The sequence below is a fragment of the Octodon degus genome, unplaced genomic scaffold, assembly GCF_000260255.1.
Source record: "Octodon degus isolate 3935 unplaced genomic scaffold, OctDeg1.0 scaffold00061, whole genome shotgun sequence".
Classification (NCBI taxonomy): Eukaryota; Metazoa; Chordata; class Mammalia; order Rodentia; family Octodontidae; genus Octodon; species Octodon degus.
The window spans coordinates 7,080,671-7,099,307 of NW_004524637.1; the positions used below are offsets into that span (position 1 = coordinate 7,080,671).

The 18,637-nt window shown below is 37.3% G+C and overlaps 1 protein-coding gene across 3 annotated transcripts in view; it reads right to left on the reverse strand.

Annotated features, from left to right (window-relative positions):
* The window catches only part of Phip (pleckstrin homology domain interacting protein), a 116,525-nt gene that overhangs the window by 41,844 nt on the left and 56,044 nt on the right, over positions 1-18,637 (reverse strand). For 2 of the 3 annotated variants that reach the window (XM_023718737.1, XM_023718738.1), the window contains exons 13-17: positions 10,465-10,593; positions 9,454-9,679; positions 5,634-5,771; positions 4,803-4,986; positions 42-159 (exon numbers count right to left, since the gene is read on the reverse strand). In XM_023718737.1, the coding sequence (XP_023574505.1) occupies positions 42-159; positions 4,803-4,986; positions 5,634-5,771; positions 9,454-9,679; positions 10,465-10,593 (795 nt within the window). The remainder of the gene's footprint in view (positions 1-41; positions 160-4,802; positions 4,987-5,633; positions 5,772-9,453; positions 9,680-10,464; positions 10,594-18,637) is intronic. The other variant, XM_023718739.1, reaches the window with a different exon arrangement.

Consider the following 18,637-nt stretch of genomic DNA (forward strand, 5'->3'; position numbering starts at 1 on the left):
ATGTTTAACACAATAATATTAAATATAACAGTAATAGTTACCTTTGAAACAGTAAGTATTTTATTCTCTTTTGCAACAGCTAAATGTTTTCTTTTCTCCTCTGACCTGTAAGTCTTTATTTCTTCTTCTCCTTTTGCAGTTCTCCATTCTTCTTGTCTACTGGAAGATTAAAAGCCATTCATCTTAATTTAGAATTTTATAACAGAGTCTCTCCAAGGGAATGTTAGGGTTCAAGGAAGGAATGCTAACTTGGTTGCTTTCTTATAGATGTAAGCATCCTACTCTAAACTCTTAGGTCTTAACCTCAGGATATCAAGCATTAAATGAGCAGAGGACTGATAAGATACATTTCTGTCTATGTCAAACAACTGTTTTGCAATGGGTCCTTGGCAAATGAAGTTTTAAATTTTGGCAAAAGTTCAAAATTTAAATTAACTAGTTTAAACGTAGAGTTTTAAGTTCCTAAAGTAACTACTTTAAGGGTTAGAAACTGGAAGTTTTGTTTTTTAAATCAAGTACAGGGTCTGTGATTTGACACTCTTACATGCCATGGAGACAGCTGGAACATTCGAAATTAACCTCAGCTGGTTAAACAGTGGGCTTCGCCTTGGCACACGTGCATAGGCACACAACATATTCTAATCACTTCCCTGTTATCGCCCCCCATCAGTGCCTTGCCCTTTTCTAGTAATCAGTCTCCCGCTATACTCACTCTTCTCCCTTACTCACTTTACATGAGAAGTAACATTCGGCATCTGGCTTTCTGAATCTGCTTCACTCCACTTAACACAGTCTCTAGAACAGCATGATTCCCTTCTTATGACTAACATTCCACTACATGTGTATCTTCAGTCATTTATTTGTTAATGGACAAGCAGCTTCCTAACAGATTAGCTTTTATAAACTGAGCTACTATCAACAAAGGTAATAAGGGATTGCTATAGTATATTTCATTCTTTCAGGAATATGCTGGGGAGTGCTACACAGCTAGAATCTTTCTTAAAGCCAACACAACTCCTGAAGTTCTGAATGAACTACATTCTTTCCTAAGAGACAGGTCACACCTCACCTACTGAAACAATCTGCTATCTATACAAACTTAAAGATGAAACTCAGTAACAGGAGAACAGTTGAGGAATAAGTATCAGACCTTTCATTTGGACCTTTAATTTCACAAAACCCAAACTCACAAGGATAAATTTTTGACTTTAATTTCTTACAAGTTCAAAGTTTTTGAGCTACAAAGGTACTTGATCTTCAAATTTTTATTTACCTAGATTTTCATAACCAGAAAAATTAATGTTCAAACTCAGAGCACCCACACACTGCTGATGCTTTCCTACTAGAATATATTAATGTTGTCATTTTCGTTAACCACAGGACTTTCAATATGTTTATAGTTATAAATGGAAAATGAGTAAATTTAAATTTATGAAAAAGACAAGGGCCGACATTATAGCTCAGTGCACTAAGCCCTTGCTTAGGTAAGCGCAGGGGCCAGGGTTCGACCCCTGGCACTGCATGCTGCGCTGGCCCTGCCCCCGAGTATAATGAGCTGGTGATAGGAGTCCAGGTGTGGTGGCACATGCCTGTAATCCCAGCACTGGGGAGGCAGAAATCAGGAGGATTACTATGAGTCTGAGCTGCATAGTGAGACCCTGCACAAAACAGGAAGCTGAGGCGACAGGATGAGCTCAAGGCAGCCTGACCTGCACAGAGAGACCTGTCTGAAAATAACCAAAAAAATACAGACAAAAAAGGAAAGCATCATTTTAACTTATTTGTTGATTTATAAGCTTTTTCTTAAAACCATCACAGATTCACATAGTTCTAAGAAACAAACAGTACACTGACTCTAATACACCCTTGCTAGTCTTACCTAGATTTTCTAGTTTTACGTCCATTTGTCTGTGTCTGTGATACAGATTGCTGTGTGCAGGTCATCAGCTCAAACATCCTCTGTGGGGTTCTATTATCATACCCACGTCTCTTTTTTTCTCCAGCTCACCTAATCTTAGCAACCGCTAATCTGGTCTCCATCTCTTTATCATTTCACAAATGGAACCTTTACAGTTAAGTAACCCTGGGGCTGGGGAGATAGCTCAGAAGAATAAGCGCTTGCCTGGCAAGCACAGGGGACTGAGTTCAATCCCTGGTTCTGAGGGGAAAAAAAAAAAACAAAACAAAACACTAACAGTTAAGTAACCCTTTTCTCCCCAGTCACTATAATATCAAGACTTCATTTATTATTTTAGCTATTTGTAAAAAGTATGTAGTGATATTTCATTGTGGCTTTAATTGGCATTTCCCAAAAGTCTAATGAAGCTAAGTTTTTTTTTTTTTGGGGGGGGGGGCTGGCTCAGGCTGTCTTAAGGGCGAGTGTGGGGACTGAACTGCGGTGTCCTACGCCTGACTGCATTTACATAAGCAAGTGCTTAAACAACTGAGCTAACTGGCAGGCTCCCAAAGCTAAGTATTTTTCATATGCTTATGTGCCACTTTCTTTGGTGAAATGTCTATTCATGCTTTGGCTCATTTTCTGGTCCGTTTTACTTGCTATTGAGTATGAAGAGTTCTTTGTATGTTAAAGACTTGAGCCCACAGTTGGCACTGTCCGGACAGTACTTAATCCACTGAGCCATCTCCCCGACCCCCATGTTGGCACTGTCTCAGTGGACAGTTTGCAATTTTAACTTAGTTTAAATTATGTGCTAGTCTGACTTGCATCTGAACCCTTTAAACCAGAGGATACCCAAAGAAGGGACACAGTATTATACCAGGGTTGGGCGGGGGTCTCTAGGAAGACCTAAGTGAGAGTAACCTGTATGACGATCGCCACCACTTTGACTTCAGGGTCAAGAGGTAAACACAAAGATCGAAAGATAAAAAGGTGAATATCTGAAGACAGACAGGTCCTCCTACTCGTTTCCTAAATCATGTGCAGGAACTTCCATCACTAACTAGCAATTGTACTCACTCCTCTCCAGGGAATTAAGTGGACCACCTAATTTGTATCCTGCAGAAGACCACCATCTCAGTCAGGATGCAATGATCTTATACCACCTAGCAGTGTGTGCATGCTGCTCTGAATTCTGAAGAAACCCCGATGCCTCATGCAAGGAAGTGTATTGTAGACTACTGCCACTTGTGTTTTGGGCATTATTACTAAGAAGTACAGTTTGTGCAAATAAAAGTCATATTCCTCACAACTGTATCAGTAATAAAAAGCTACTTTTGGTTTCTTATATGCCTGTCTATTCTCTGAGTTGTTTTTCAATTAGCTCAGAAAGGGTGTTGAAAATGTAAGTATTATTTACTGGACCCCAGTCAAGTTTTAACATTAGAATTTAAAAAGTGGGCAAAGACCCACCTAAAAGTATTCCATGAAAAAATATTTTTATAAAGCCCAGCATGGTGGTATAGGCCTGTAATCCCAGCACTCGGGAGGCTGAGGCAGGATTGCTGTTAGTTTGAGCATAGCACAGGATACATAGTAAGTTCAAGGCCAGCCTGATCTACATAGCAAGACGCTGTCTCAACAAAGATATGCTCATTGTAGAACCAAGTCAATGTTCAAATTTGCCTTAGATTTAAATTTAAATCTAAATCATAACAAACGCTAAGCACTGCTTAGTCAAACAGCATAACCTATACAAACATCTGATTAAAAAAATGTTTCAGTCAGGTGCAGTGGGTCATGCTTGCAATGCCAGGACCGGGAACATGAGGGAAGAGGATCATGAGCCCTCCTTGGGTAACTTAGTGAGACCCTGACTTCAAACAAAAAGGGCCAGGAACGTAGTTCAGTGGAAGAGTGTCCTTGGGCTCAATCCCCAGTACCACCAAAAAGAAAGTTAATAAAAAATTAAGCATCAAAAAATCTTAAATCCAAATTCACATTTTTGATCACATTTTTCGTTACATTTTAGAAGCCAGTAGTAGGAGCGTATGGACCTCAGTTTTTTCTTTTTTTTAATGTATTTAGTATAGGATCTACAGGGTCTCACAATGTAGATTGGACTTGTGGCGATTATCCTGTGTTCAACCTCATAAGTGTGGAGACTACAGGCACACGCCACCATGGCACATTGGGGATCAAGCCCTGGCCACTACACTCTGCTTAAGCAGGTCTTTTAGTCCCCTGAGCTATCTGGCTGGCCCTTGGACCTCATTTTTGAATACTTCATGATTATAAAATTAAATATAATTCACATATAGTGTTCACTCATAGCATAGACCACAGAAATTGGTTTATAACAAATCCATACTTAACTCATGTATGCATAGTTTTAGATATTAAAAGTCCCATATTTGTCAGTAACTCAGTTTATGAACAATTACAGTGAATTAGTGGAATTTATTAATAACCCTAAATAATAACTTTCATGAAATGTGTTTTAAGAATTACACAGGACAAACTAAGATTTTCCACTTACTACACTCTCATTTGGTTGATTCCAAAATGCTTTAATCTAAATCATAACATAAACACTAAGCACTGCCTAGCCAAATAGCATAACCTATATAAACATATGATTCAAAAATGTTTCAGTCAAGTGCAGTGGGTCATGCTTGCAATGCCAACATACGGTTGATTCAAATTTAAGACTTTTCCTTATTCTCCTTAACATATCCCACCTCATCATTTACATGAATCATTCCAGAAAAAGACCTATCAATAAATTTGATTTTTCTACAGGGCCACAAACAATTTAAAGTACTAGTTTTCAAATAAAAAGCAGCTGTAGGCCAGCAAAGGTAAAACCCAAGCCACCATGGTACACACCGATAATTCCTCTTACCTGGCCACACCAGCTGACAGTTCCGGTACCACCACCCTTCGACTCCAAGCTACAAGATCGCGCTCTGTAGCGATTTCACTTCTAGGAGCATTGCTGTGCATTTGCCGTACACCTTCAATTTGTCCACTGCGTCTTAGTCCTACATTTGGTGGTGAATGGACCTCTGAGGTAGAACCTACAGAACCTAAAGAGAAAACATTAGTGCAGGGAGTTCAATTTACAGACGATTTTCCATGAGTTTTTTAGCAGGAAAAAAGAATCGCTACAAGGACAGGGAACGGGAAGAAAAGCAAAGTTCAGTAATGAAAATATGTAAGACTACACATATCTTAAATTTTAGGCGACCATTCTTCAAAACATAATCATTTAAGCAGCTTAATATTTTACTTTATGGATAAATCATGTTTCACTACTGCTCTACTGTTGGAAATTTATTCAATTTTTTTTGTGTGTGTGTGGTACCAGGGATTGAACTCAGCACCCCATGCTTGCCAGGCAGGTACTTATTCTACTGAGCTATCTCCCCAGCCCCTCAAATTTTTAAATCACTTAAAAATAAATTTCTGAGGGCTGGCCAAATAGCTCAGCAGATTAAAGCCCCTGCTTAGGCAGAGTGCTGCAGCCAGGGTTTAATCTTCAGTGTGCCGTGTTGGCCCAGCCCCCCTGGATTACCTGAGACTGCAATTGAGACTAGGCGTGGTGGCATGCGCCTGTAATCCCAGAGTTTGGAAGGCTAAAAACAGGAGGATCACTACGAGTCTGATCTATATAGTGACATCCTGTAGACCCTGCACTAAATACATTAAAAAAAATAAATAAATCTCTGCTCACCTCTGCTTAAACGACTGGTGTTGCTGACACCTGCTTCACCAGAGCGTCTCAGGTCTTGCTCTTGCTGCAGTCTCTGGATCATGCTGTCTAGAGGGCTAATCTCCTGATTTGCTTGCTGACTTAAAACTTGGTTCAACCCTATGTAACATCACAAGAAACGTTAAAAGTGTTTTTGTTATTACTCAAACCACTGTTTTAGTCATCGGCAGTCTCACGAAGCAACAGTTAGATACAAAATTCATTTGGGTTTAAAAAACTAAATTTCTATAAATAGTGGAAGAAGAAAACTTTACTAGCTCCTTTATGTCAATAAATCCTTGACTGTCTACCGCTTGCTAAGAACCATGCCAAATACTAGGAAGCCAATGGTAAATAAACAGACATCAGGATCACCACCCACAGGAGGCCAACATCCTGATGGGGAAAGAACACAAAACCTGTTGATAACAGCGCTTGTGAAAGCTGTTAAAATAAGGGCGGTGGTGAGAAAGGGGGAAGGAAGACAGATGGGAAATACCTATGGCGGCTGCAGAGGTCAGAGAAACCCGCCTTGGAAGGGTCTGAGTGGAGACTGATACGGGACAAGCCAGAGAGAGGCCGCTCCAGGGAGAAGGCAAAATGTGCACTGGCCAACAGTGGGGAAGAGCCTGGCACGCTGCAATCCACCGACTACTCCAGCACCAAGCCTCACCCATGACACCTACAGGGATCATGTGACTGCCCTGCCCTCTTCACAGAAGATACTGTAGCTCTGGTGTTCCAACTTCTGACCAAAGAAAAGAATGTCCTTTTTAACTGATCTTTTAGGCACAAACTAAAATGATAGATCCAATTTTCCTGTAAGATCTTACCAAATGAGAATTACTTGCTATCTCTTACAGTTTCATATCAACCTATATAAAATACGGGGCTGGGGAGATGGCTCAGTGGAATAAGCGCTTCCCTGGTAAGCGCAAGGGCCTCAGTTCAAGCCCCGGTTCCAAAGGGGGGAAAAATCTACATAAAATACAACCCAAAACTTAAGTTATTCAAGCATGGATTATCTCAATTAGCTTAACAGTATCTAAGCCTGGTAAAATGCAACAAATAAGAAATGCAAAATATGTAAGAAGACTATGAAAAACATTGCTATGAGAGAAGAAAAGGAGCAAATCTTGGGTGTGCAGGTATTCGTAAAAGGAGATCTGATCAGGTCAGAATTTCAAGATGCCTTAGTCTGGGATAAGACAACACAGAAAACATTGTAAAAAGAAGCAGTATGAGGACAAGTACAAGGGAAGGAAAATGACATGCACTAAGCATGTAATGTTACTTCATTTTTTAAGAAAAAGCTACCTTTTAAAAGAAATAAAAGGACATGTCCAAGGTCACAGAAATTACAAAGTCATGAAAACAGACGGTGCTAAGGTCAAAGTGCTCATGCATGCTTCCGTCATCTGCTGCTGGAAGCATTATGTTTTAATTCTGATGAGCAATGTGAAGTAACTACAATTGACGAAGTGTACTTCAAGTGTACTATCTAGTTTCAATGTAACAAAACTGCATTCAAGTCAATTACTGTAGCAGACTCCCGTCTATTTTTAGCTAAACTTACAAGATTTCTCAACAAGAATTAGACATCTAGATGCAAAGAAATATAGCCTGTAATGGTAAGTTTTCAAAAACCACTTTTCTTTGGTTGCTTCTGCATTAATTTCTTTTTCTGCTTGACACACCTCAAATGACAATTTTACTCTGAATTCTGTTCTTTAGACCCAACGAAAAATTTAGACCCAAAGAAAAAGGAGCAAATCCTGGGTGTGCAGGTATTTGTAAAAGGAGATCTGATCAGGTCAGAATTTCAAGATACCTTAGTCTGGGATAAGACGACACAGAGAACATTGTAAAAAGAAGCAGTATGAGGAAAAGTACAAGGTAAGGAAAATGACATTGTAAAAAGAAGCAGTATGAGGAAAAGTACAAGGGAGGTCCTCTAATACTATGAAGACAAGTTCTTTTGTGGCCCAGCACTAATAAATGGTATCTATGTCAGTTCTGTGATCACCCCCACTTTATACTTGAACAGCTTAGTGGAAGAATAAATTAATTTATAGTGAGAGACAGGGTCAGTCTGTGACACAATGCTGCTAATTTTTTTTTTTTTCCAACTTTTAGGATTAGAATACAGATACAAGGATTAACTATTACTCTGAAAATAAATAATAAGCAGCAATGATGATAATTATTATTTAACAAACAGTCCTTTTCTCTTTTTGATGTGCCTAGAACCCCAACCTAGGCACCTACTTTAAGATCCGGGTACAATCTGATTCTTCCCAATCCCACGTCAAGGGACTGAAAGCAGTCCTCCTCATGTTGGTCCTATGACCAGGACTTCACCACCACTGGATTCTTCTAATCTGACACTCTCCTTTGACTTCTCAAAGTACCGAGTGTGCCTAAGTTCTTTCAGTTCATGCAATGTTCATATGCTGAAACACAGTAGTTTCACATACTCCAGATATTCAAGTTCATATTACTTGAGACGTTAACTGGCAGCAGAGGGAGGTCCTCTAATGCTTTCATTCTAAACGAGCATAATTTCATACCCAATCCTTCTAAGAAAAATAAGAGGGGTCTGCTATGCTGCAGTAAGACTGATTTTATTGTGCTGCTACAGATGCTAAATTCATTGTCTGCGCATCACAAAATTTGGAGGTTCTGTCCATGACAAATCTGGAGGTTCTGTCTAAAACCCAAAACACTGTGATAAACATTTTTCTAGTCTAAAATGTACCAAAATTATGAATGACGTGTAGTCTTCTTAGGGTGGGGTGGTGGCACTTGAGACCTGATTTCACCATGTGGTTCTGACTTGCCTTAACTCACTGTGGAACCCAGACTGGCTCTGGCAGCAATCTTCCAGCCTCTCCGCCTTCCGAGGGCTGGGTTTACAAGTATGCCCCCTACACCTGGCTGGTTTAATCTTTACAAAGCTTCTCCACTTCTTTTACTAAACAGACTGGCTACATTGCTACATAAGGGGCAGAGGAGTCTACAGACCTCATCACCACTGTACCACTCATTCAACTCTTTAACCTGACTTTGCCACTTCATAGAACAGCTCAATACTTACGATCATTTCTTAAAATAGTACTCAAAGGGAACAGGTAGTAGACTTAAGAGTTTCTCTCACATGTTACTGCTCTTTCTAATAACATAATTTTAGTTAAGTATTTTTCATAACTTCATTTATTGATCTATGTAACACAATCCCATATAGTACAGACCATGTCTGTTTAAAATTTTCTACCAGGGCCGGGAGATGGCTCAGTAGGATAAGTGCTTGACTGGCAAACACAAGGATCTGAGTTCAATCCCCGGTTCCACAAAAAAAAAAAAAAAGTGCTTGACTGTTAGTGATTACACTTCTACATCTTTCAGAGAGATGGCTCAGTGGAATAAGCGCTTCCCTGGCAAGTGCAAAGGCCTGAGTTCAATCCCCAGTTCCGCCAAAAAAAAAAATAAAAATAAAAAATAAAATTTTCTACCAAACACCTTTAATTTAGCAGGTCAGATACAGACAATAGTCTCAATAAATATTGTTTAATAATAGAGTGATTTATTTCATACCACACATGAGAATGGCTCTATTAGTGCTCAGGTTAAAATGAATATAAACAAGAATTATTGCTTTAAATCTCTAACCTTGTTAATTCTTAAGCACCATTCAAAGAGTAATTTTTCTGTAAACAAGAGAAAGCAGAGCTTTACAAAATGAGTGACCGTCAAGGAATGTAGTAGGAGAGTAGAAGCGGGCCATCTGGAAGCAAGCCCCTACCTGAGGAAGTCACTCCCATCTGCGGGATGAGCTGCTCTTCCCTGCAGTTCTCACGCCCAGGAACTAATCTCTGGTATCGGGACGGATGAGGGTTACCATCAACATCAACCAGAAAAGGGGGAGGCATGAGATGAGGGGCCTGCTGGGTCTGTTCATCTAATACAAAATTGTTGGCATCACGGATAAGAGGCCGATAATCACTATGAAAGAACATCTGATCTGCTATCTGCAAAAAGAAAGACCAACACCAGATGAAAACATAGAACTTTTAACCTACAACTTTTTTAACAGAAAACATTCATGTAAATTATGGTATTAAGCAACAACTGAAAGAGTATTCTGGTGGTGATGGAGCAGCACAATGCCTATTGATTCAGTATCCAGGAGGCCCTAGGTTCAATCTCTAGGACCATAATATGAAAACAAAAAAGTCTGCATTATTTTATGATCAAAAAACTTGTTTTCAATTTTCTCAGGAACAAAGAATATATACCATTAAAGATTAAGCTATTCTGTTTTAGATAAAATGATGAAAACAAATCTAGGAATAAAACAAAGGAATTTTTTTACTTTCACTTAGCTACCATACGTCTTTAGGCCTTAGATGTATGCCAGCCATGTTTTACCCAATTTTTGAAGGTCCTGTGCAAGGTGAGCACTTTCTCTGCACTGAACGACGACGCTCATCTCACAGTTCGTACAACAAAAAAAAATGACAAACTTTCAAAAACTCACATTTTGATTGCTTTAAAGGGGCTAAGCTACTCCTGAAATGTACAGTAAATGTGTAGATTTTTAATGAGAATTATCTAGTTAAAGAAGTTAGATTTAACAGCTGCTATCATTACCTTACTTTTGTAAAATATGACTCTAGACCATTTAAAATACAAATCTTGAAGCTGTGATTTAAAAAACACTGATTCTCACCAGCTCTGCAGAAATATAACCAGAAAGCACCCACCAACTTACAAAATAGTAATCATGACATGGTGTGAATTTGTAACACTCTACCTTGTCGTACTTGCTACTGGACCCAAAGCCAAAGATTAACAGGTGTCCATGGGAGTCTGTGCACGCAAAATGCTGGCCATCAGGAGAGCACTTGCAGTCAAATACAGCACCATGTCCTTGGCCTTCAATCTGAAATATATTTAATCAATAATCAGAATATTGCCATTAAAGTATCAATTACTGGTTACTACTGTTACTACAGTCTTATGATAGAAGATGTATAAGTATCGACATTCAGTAAAGTCAGAGATTAGGTATAACGAGCACTGAACAATAATAGAATGTGTAAATACCCAGGAGAAGTGCCAGATTAACAGCCTTGAAAAACGAAAGAACTCTATCCACAGACCAGACACAATCAGAAAATCAAAGGAACAGCAATGTCCCCCACCCATGGAATTCAGCTCCACATTTTTAACCCAGACTTAAAATGTAACTGAGCCTTCCAGTCCATCTACTTTCATTCATTCTTGTCCTTGTGGCAAAGGCTGGCAACATGAAACAACTGTAGCAATGTTTTGATTAACTCTTGGAAGTAGTAGTCAGAGATCACTGCTTATAAGTCACTAATTTTTTTTTGGGGGGGGGGGGTAATAAAGTCCCTAGTGGTCTGACTCATCTTTTAAATGGTGAATTTCAAAGGTTAAAGAAAAGGTTTTTTTTACCTGATAATTGCTTTCTGTTTTCCAGTTCCATTAATCCAGAACGAATGGGTTTCTCCCTGCAACCTGTCAATCAAACAGAGGTGGCCAATCACCACTCTGAATTTTTTGCTCTCAGTGCTTCTTCACACTATGTTCCAGTAGAAAACTTCTGTAGCAGTGTTCTGAAAGAGGTAAAAGTTCTACCCTATCTAAGCACATCTAGGGACTGAATTTCAGAAACAACTAAAATAGGGAGTCAACTCCCTAACAAATAACAACTAAGGATGATTTTCAACAAATGCGACTGGATTTCTGGATTAGCAGAATCGGAACACACACACATTATCAGGTAAGAAATACCTCCTTTCTGTTCCGGTATCCACTGATCTAGAACAAACTGAGTTCGTTAGCAATAACCCAGGAAATCTTGGAAAGAGCAGTGGTAGACTTCCTTCCAGAGCAATAATCTGGCATAAGGATGGATGTACAGTTCACCAAATACAGAAGCAAGCTAATTAAAATTCAGAAGAACAGCTGGCTTTTAAGACTGATTAAAAGAGAAAATACCACCAGAAAGAAATCTGCCCAAGAAGGTAATATTGCAAACAAGTTTGCCCCCAAAAGATGACTTTTCCTTATGCTCCTCATAACAGAAATGTACGTAATAGTACTTACTAATGCTGCTTTGGATGGAAATAATGGATAATTATCTTCCCCAAAGTGGAAGCACAATGAAGAAAACAAGCAAACTTATCGAGTGTCCAATGTACACAAAAATGTACCCCACATTCAAGAAAGTGGATCATGAGACAATTATTTTGTGGGTATGTGGAAAGTTTAGAGGATGAAAGAACAGCACAGAAGGGTAACTGACTCTTAACTTTAAAATCAAGAAAGAACTATTTTGTCAGATTAATGTAAGGGAGCCATATAGTTTGTCATTGGTGAAAAATGAGAGAACAAGCACAAACAGAAAAGTCAGGATTTAAATTTTTAATTGTCAATGTTTTATAGATAAAAGGTTTTGTGAATTGTGATAAATAACCACACGAACAAAGCTTACCTTTCAATAAAAGCCTTACATCAAAAAATCAAAATTAAAGCACTGGACTTAGTCCTATGTTGTTGAATGATTACTTTATCTGTTTACCCAACCTCTCAAACAGAAAAGGCTACTTTGCAAATCCACTTTCTAAAGCTAATACATATTTTCAGAATCACACTACAAGTCTAGGTTTATACTTTTAAGTAGACAGAAATACACAGAGATCAGCAGTACTATTCAGCATTGCCAAGAAAATGTAATAGAAGCTCCAAAGCATGGTATTTTTCCTGTGATGTGCAAACTACCTTGCTTTACATTTTTCTTTCTTGAGGGGCAGTGAGGGGAGTATTCTATACTAAGTACTACCTATCAGTGTTGGCACATTTACAGGTAGTAAGACGAATACTCTGGGAAAACCAGAGTTTATATAAAGTTCTCCCAAAAGCAAAGAAAAATAGCAACTGTAAGTGCGCTCCACAGAACAATTCTGTTGTGGACATCAGAGAACAGTACCAATTTTCTTAGTGTAAGGAATGTTAACCCAGTGACTTTTTATAATGAAAATGAAATTACATTTCAATCATGAGAAAAAAGTACATTAAAAAAAGTGTTTGCTGTTCATTAGTGAAAACATTAAAAAACAGCATTTACTCATAAACTAATCAGAAAAAGTACCTATAACCTTATTAATTAAAAACTCAAGTTCACCATCCTTAATGGTTCCTCAAATAGTAAATCTCATAGCTACAAAATACAAAACAAGCTTTCCAAACTATTGATTACAAGGGCCAGCCAAATAGCTCAGTGGATTAAAGTGCCTGCAAGCAGGTACAGGGGCTTGGGGTTCGATCCCTGGGCCTGCTGTCCTGGCCCTGCCCGCACTGAGATGGCGACGGAGACTGGGCGTGTTGGCACGCGCCTGTAATCCCAGCTCTTGGGAGGCTGTAAACAGGCGGATCATTACAAGTCCCATCTAGTAGTGAGACCCTGAACACCCTGTAGACCCTCCCCTAAAATACAAAACAACAACAAAAAAACCAAACTATTGATTACACACTAGAACAATTTACTTCTACCTCTATGTAACTAAAACACTCTATACTATTTATAAGGTATATGCTATGATAAAACCAAGTAGAAATAGAAAGTTCAAACATCTTCCTCTGTAAAGTATTTCATCTGTTAAAATCAGAGTCCAAGTATTTATGAGTAAGAATTCTCAAAGTAAAAATTTAATGATAAAGGCACCTTTATAAAAATATGTGTGTAGGGCCGAACTTTTCTATCCAGGTGAAAAGTCCATGGACCTATCATAAAACTAAATGTACAGCCTAACAAGAGAATGAGTCAAGAAAAAAAAAAAATCTATATTGTATATTAATAATGCTGAATTAAAATAATTATAAAACAAATTGATAATGAATTCTCAAAACAGCAAGCTTTAAGTATTTCTCTAATAAAATCAAGCATGCTTATGAGATATCATTTGGGACATATATAAGTAAAGACTACGTAAGAAACTTCACATAGATGAAATAACATTAAGGAACAGCTGAAACAAATCATGAGATAGTATCAAGTATTTTGTTTTGTTTTTTAAAATCAGGAAATGAGAGAATCACATGTTAAATAATATTTATTCCCTTACTGGCAAATTGTCATATTGACTATAAAGGATTCTGGAAATATTAACAGGAAATAATGAGTATAACTTCTCAGGATTTGGAGATTTACAATGAACTTTAAAAACCTAAATACAAAATTTGACTTAAAGAGTTTTGGTGATGATAGAATGATTATATTTAAAGAAAAATACACAGCTTAATTTTCTGAAGCAGAAAGACTAAAAAAAAAAAAAAAAGAGAATGAGGTCTGAGCACAGGGGCAACTTCAGCAATAACAGAGAAATTACTGCGCTCTGGAATGACAAGCAAACAGCAAGACGGCCAGGGTTGGCCCAATTCTAAGCTCTACTGCAGTGTCACACTCAGGAAGCCTCGCTGGGAGAAGAGGACAAATGTGGACATGAATGACATTTATTAAAATGCAGATTACAACTACAGGGCTTAACCTGCTGCAATCATGAGAAATACACAAATGGCAGCATTCTGAATGAAGCGGAATATGAAAAGCCGTACTTCTGGAGGCCCTCAACTCCAAGAAGAAACTTTGTTAGGCAGAATCACCTTAAAAATGTGTAACTTTCTTCCTTTATCAATTAAAATGGTTGTCCCTACACTACTCAAGTTTCACAGATGAAATGCTAATACTAAAAATCAAACTACTGCTCTTAGTTTTTGGCTTATCCTATAACGTGATTTATAACATCATCCTAATGTTCTTTATGCCTACAGGATAACTTCAAGCCACTGATAGATCAACCTCAACTTAGGTTTTTCATCGTATTGTCCAGTATTTCCAAAATATATCTTAAATAAATTTTCTAAACTATGAGTATGTCTTAATACTTCATTATGTGCATCTTATAAAAATGAATTCTCTTCTAATTTAATACCTATTGACATTGAGATATGATTCTTCCTCTTCAACAAAACTTTCGGTGACTACCTTAAACTGATCTTTACATCTTTAAGGAAGTAGAAAGTGCCTGTTCTCATTTAGCATGCTACCACTTCACTCTATAAATATTCAACTTAAATTTCCCCAATTTAACAAAGCCAGCTGTTTTTCTGTTTGTATCTCTTAACATTTTGTGCTTCACAAAAAATAATACTCAAACATTTGCTAACCAAAGTGCCTCCCCCTGGCACTCTCACATTCTATGTAACTTTACATATGTTCTAACAAATCTCAAACACTCTTGCACAGCAGGTAAGTTTGTGTACTTAATAGTATTTCATCAAATAACATGTATTATGAGCAACTGGAGAGGCAGATTTATAGCAAAAAATCTTAAATTTTTGGTACCAAGATATAGACTAAAAAGAAAAAAATGTAAAGAACTCCAGAAATGAGAAGCAAAGTCTAGTAAGTAAGTTTTACAATCCGAAGATTAAAGTCTTTACCCAGAGAAAAGGAAGAAGGGACAGCAAGCATCGACAGTCCTTTTAAACAGAAGATACAGATGTAAGACATTCATTAGCTGGTGGATGGGAGAAAGAAGGCAGGCTGGCTCACAAGAGGGAACACAGCATGGGCTACTATGTATTTGGAACTTCTCTTCCCTTTTTTTGATACATGCAGCTACAGTTGTCTAAAAACTAAAGCACACATCACACTGAGAACAAGTTGATGTCAGAAAAAGTATATGCATGTGCAAAAATTCTGAGTGGTAGATTGGCAGCCTCTGTTCATTTGGAACGTTGCAAGGAGAACTGTATTGTTCTGGATTAGTGGACACTGGAACATTTTTTTTTAATCTCTTAAGTAAAAGAAACATTAAGAGAACAATTATAAAAATGAGGAAAACTTCAAATGAAAACTGTTATTGGAATTTACCCATGAAAACAATAAAAGTAAAGCAAAAATCAAATTTAGTAAAACCACTTTCTAACAAAAGACACTGCGTTCTTCCATTAAATTCATAACCAGACAGGCAACAAACTACAGCTTTAAATTATATGACAGAAACAGAAAGACATGGAGGAAAAGCCAGGTACAGCCAGGACTGCACAGAAGAGTGAGCAAGAGCTCCAGAGACGGAGAAAGCTCCTGACGTGGGTGCTAAAATCCTGCTCCAAATAGCTTTTATTTACTAACATTCAAATGGTCTCAGACATGTGAAAATCTCCCTCTTCAAATTAAAAATCATTTAAATTTTATAAAATCTTAGATATATATACATACATACATATATATACACACACACCCACTATATTGTATAATAACTTAATGGGAAAAAAGAGCCAAGAAACTAGTTTTTGAACATTTACAGTTTTAGTAACCTTCTACACCTGCGTACCTCTTTCAGAAAATAGGAGTAACACAGGCCACTGAGTTTATTCTAGAGTTTACACACAATTTCAAGTTCTTTTTGGGAATGATTTATCTGCCCTTTAGCATTTAATTGGAGTTCAGAGTCAGTTTAAACAGTTCTCGTTAAAATGAATCTATATAATTACTACAGTCATCTTAATTCCGCCTTAGTATCAGCTACCTGGGAAGCTAAGGCAGGAGGATCACAAGTTCTACACCAGTTTGGGCAACTCTGAGATGTTGAAAGAACAAAAGAAAAGAAAAATGGCTGGGACCACAACTCAGAGCGGAGCTCCTGCCTGAAGAGAGGTAACGGCCTGCGCTCAATCCCCAGTAGTCAAAAACAACAACGCTATACTGATGCTTACTCATTATCAATGCTACAAAACACGAGTTTGTTACACTACACACAACCTATTTGGAATTATTAATGTACACTGTGTGCTTCAAAAAAAACCACTGAACTATACACCACTATTCCCCCAGCTACTCAGTTATGTAACAAGGACTGTTTAGCTGAAACATAAATATGACATGTAGAAGGTAGATTAGAATTTAGGTTTTCTCTTAAGAAGTCTTAATACTCCTAATTTTCCTTACATTTTCTTTGGTTTCTTTCCCCGGTTCATTAAAAAGGGAAAAACGAAGGGAGTACAATGGATTTTCCCACAAATGCTTTTTAAAGTTATTTTTATTTTTAGTTAAAGATGAGACAACAGAGCAAAGGAATCTAAGCAACATGTACTACCCATTAAATTCCATGCCTTGTGATAGCAATCTTTTAAACATCTCAGCTTTCATATACTCATATATCTTATAAATAAAAATGCCAGCACCTGAGTATCCTACTGTGATATACTATTAATGAGAAAAGCTAACTGTAAGAACACCTACCCCAATGATGACTGTCAGTACAATACTAAAATCCTAAAGCCTTTTAATCATCTATTTAAAATTCAAACATAATTATAACATCTTATAGGTATTTTAAAATTCAACTTTCTACTAGAAAGTCTTTTTAATGATGTGGGCTACAATATCAAAATTTCAAGTTTTACTTTTCCAAAATGATAAATGTGCAGTTTAACCTAGCACACTGAATTACCTGTTGGACAAATATCATACTTTTTGCAGATACTATAAATTTCAAATTGAAAATTCAACTATGTAAAAAGGAAAATTAAAGTAGTATTATATCCTCAAAATGTACTCAATTAAAACTTTTACTTTTAAAAAGTCATACAAGTTTTCATTCTTTTAAATTATATTTTACAATATTTTCTGGCTGTACACCTAATGGTAAGGTATCCACTTTATAAGCTCTACTGTTAAATAGCCAATGAAATAAACAGTACTCAATCTTAGTTATAATTCATTTAAACTTTTGCCACTTACACAATCACCAGAACCATGGTACTCAAAACATATTAAACTGAATTTGTGATTACAGTCATCTTAACATCAGAGGCTTAATTTGGATTCAAAGTTTTATACTATTTTAGTAACTCAAAAAGGCACTGATTAGCTACACAAATTTAACTTTAACAGCAAAGCCCTCAATGAAACACGAGTTCTTAGTCCTCCCTCAAATTGTTTTTATTAATAGCAAGACTAGATGATTTATATTTCATATGCTCAGAGATAAAGCAAGCAATAAAGTGAACTAGAGTACAAAGCAATAGGCCACTTAGATAATACAAATTTAGAAAGAGGGGATAAAATCCACTAAGTAAAAGATTGAAACCTCAAACAGATCTTTTCAGAATTACTATCATTACACAGCCTTTTCCTCTTGGACATACCACTCACTGGTACTAACTGGAGGTTACCTATGCAGTGACCCTAAAAAGACAAAAGTGAACTGTGGCTAGATGTACTGCTAGAATACAGCAGCAACAGACAACAAACAAGGACTAAGCTCCACAGCTGTGTGGCCGTGGGACTCGGGGCACAGCCCTTCGTCTCTACGCTACAATACACTTTTGTAACAGCATTTTAGAAATCATTAAAAATTTAAAAACCTAAAGAGAATACTTTCATTTTAATTAAACAAAAAGTAGTTCATTTCTGCTTTTCAAATGTAGGATATATTCTTTATCCTTCTGAATTTGTCTTGCACAGTTCGAGGAGACAGTGGATACTATCCAATTCCACTTGCTACATACATTTATTACTAATGTCTTTTATGCTTTTCTCTTATCCATGAAAGAACTGGAAAATTTCCTCACCTAGGACTCTAAATATTAAATACTTTTAAGGCAGTTAAGTAGCTAATCTTTTACCTAATTTCAAAGAGTACAATATTATGGCTGATTTCTCGTCACATCAAAAATTGTAATGATTGGGGGCCTGCCCCTTAGCTCAGTTCTTTAACTGGCTGCTTCAACAAAGCAGTCAGGCTCAGGTTGCTGTGGTTCGATCCCCACAACACAAGACAGCCAGTCATGCCTTGAAGGCATTCGGAGCAAAAATAAAATAAGAAGTCAGTGTATTCCAGTCAGGTTTCTGTGTATTATCTGTTAGTGGTAAGGAGCAGTTGTTAGGTTTT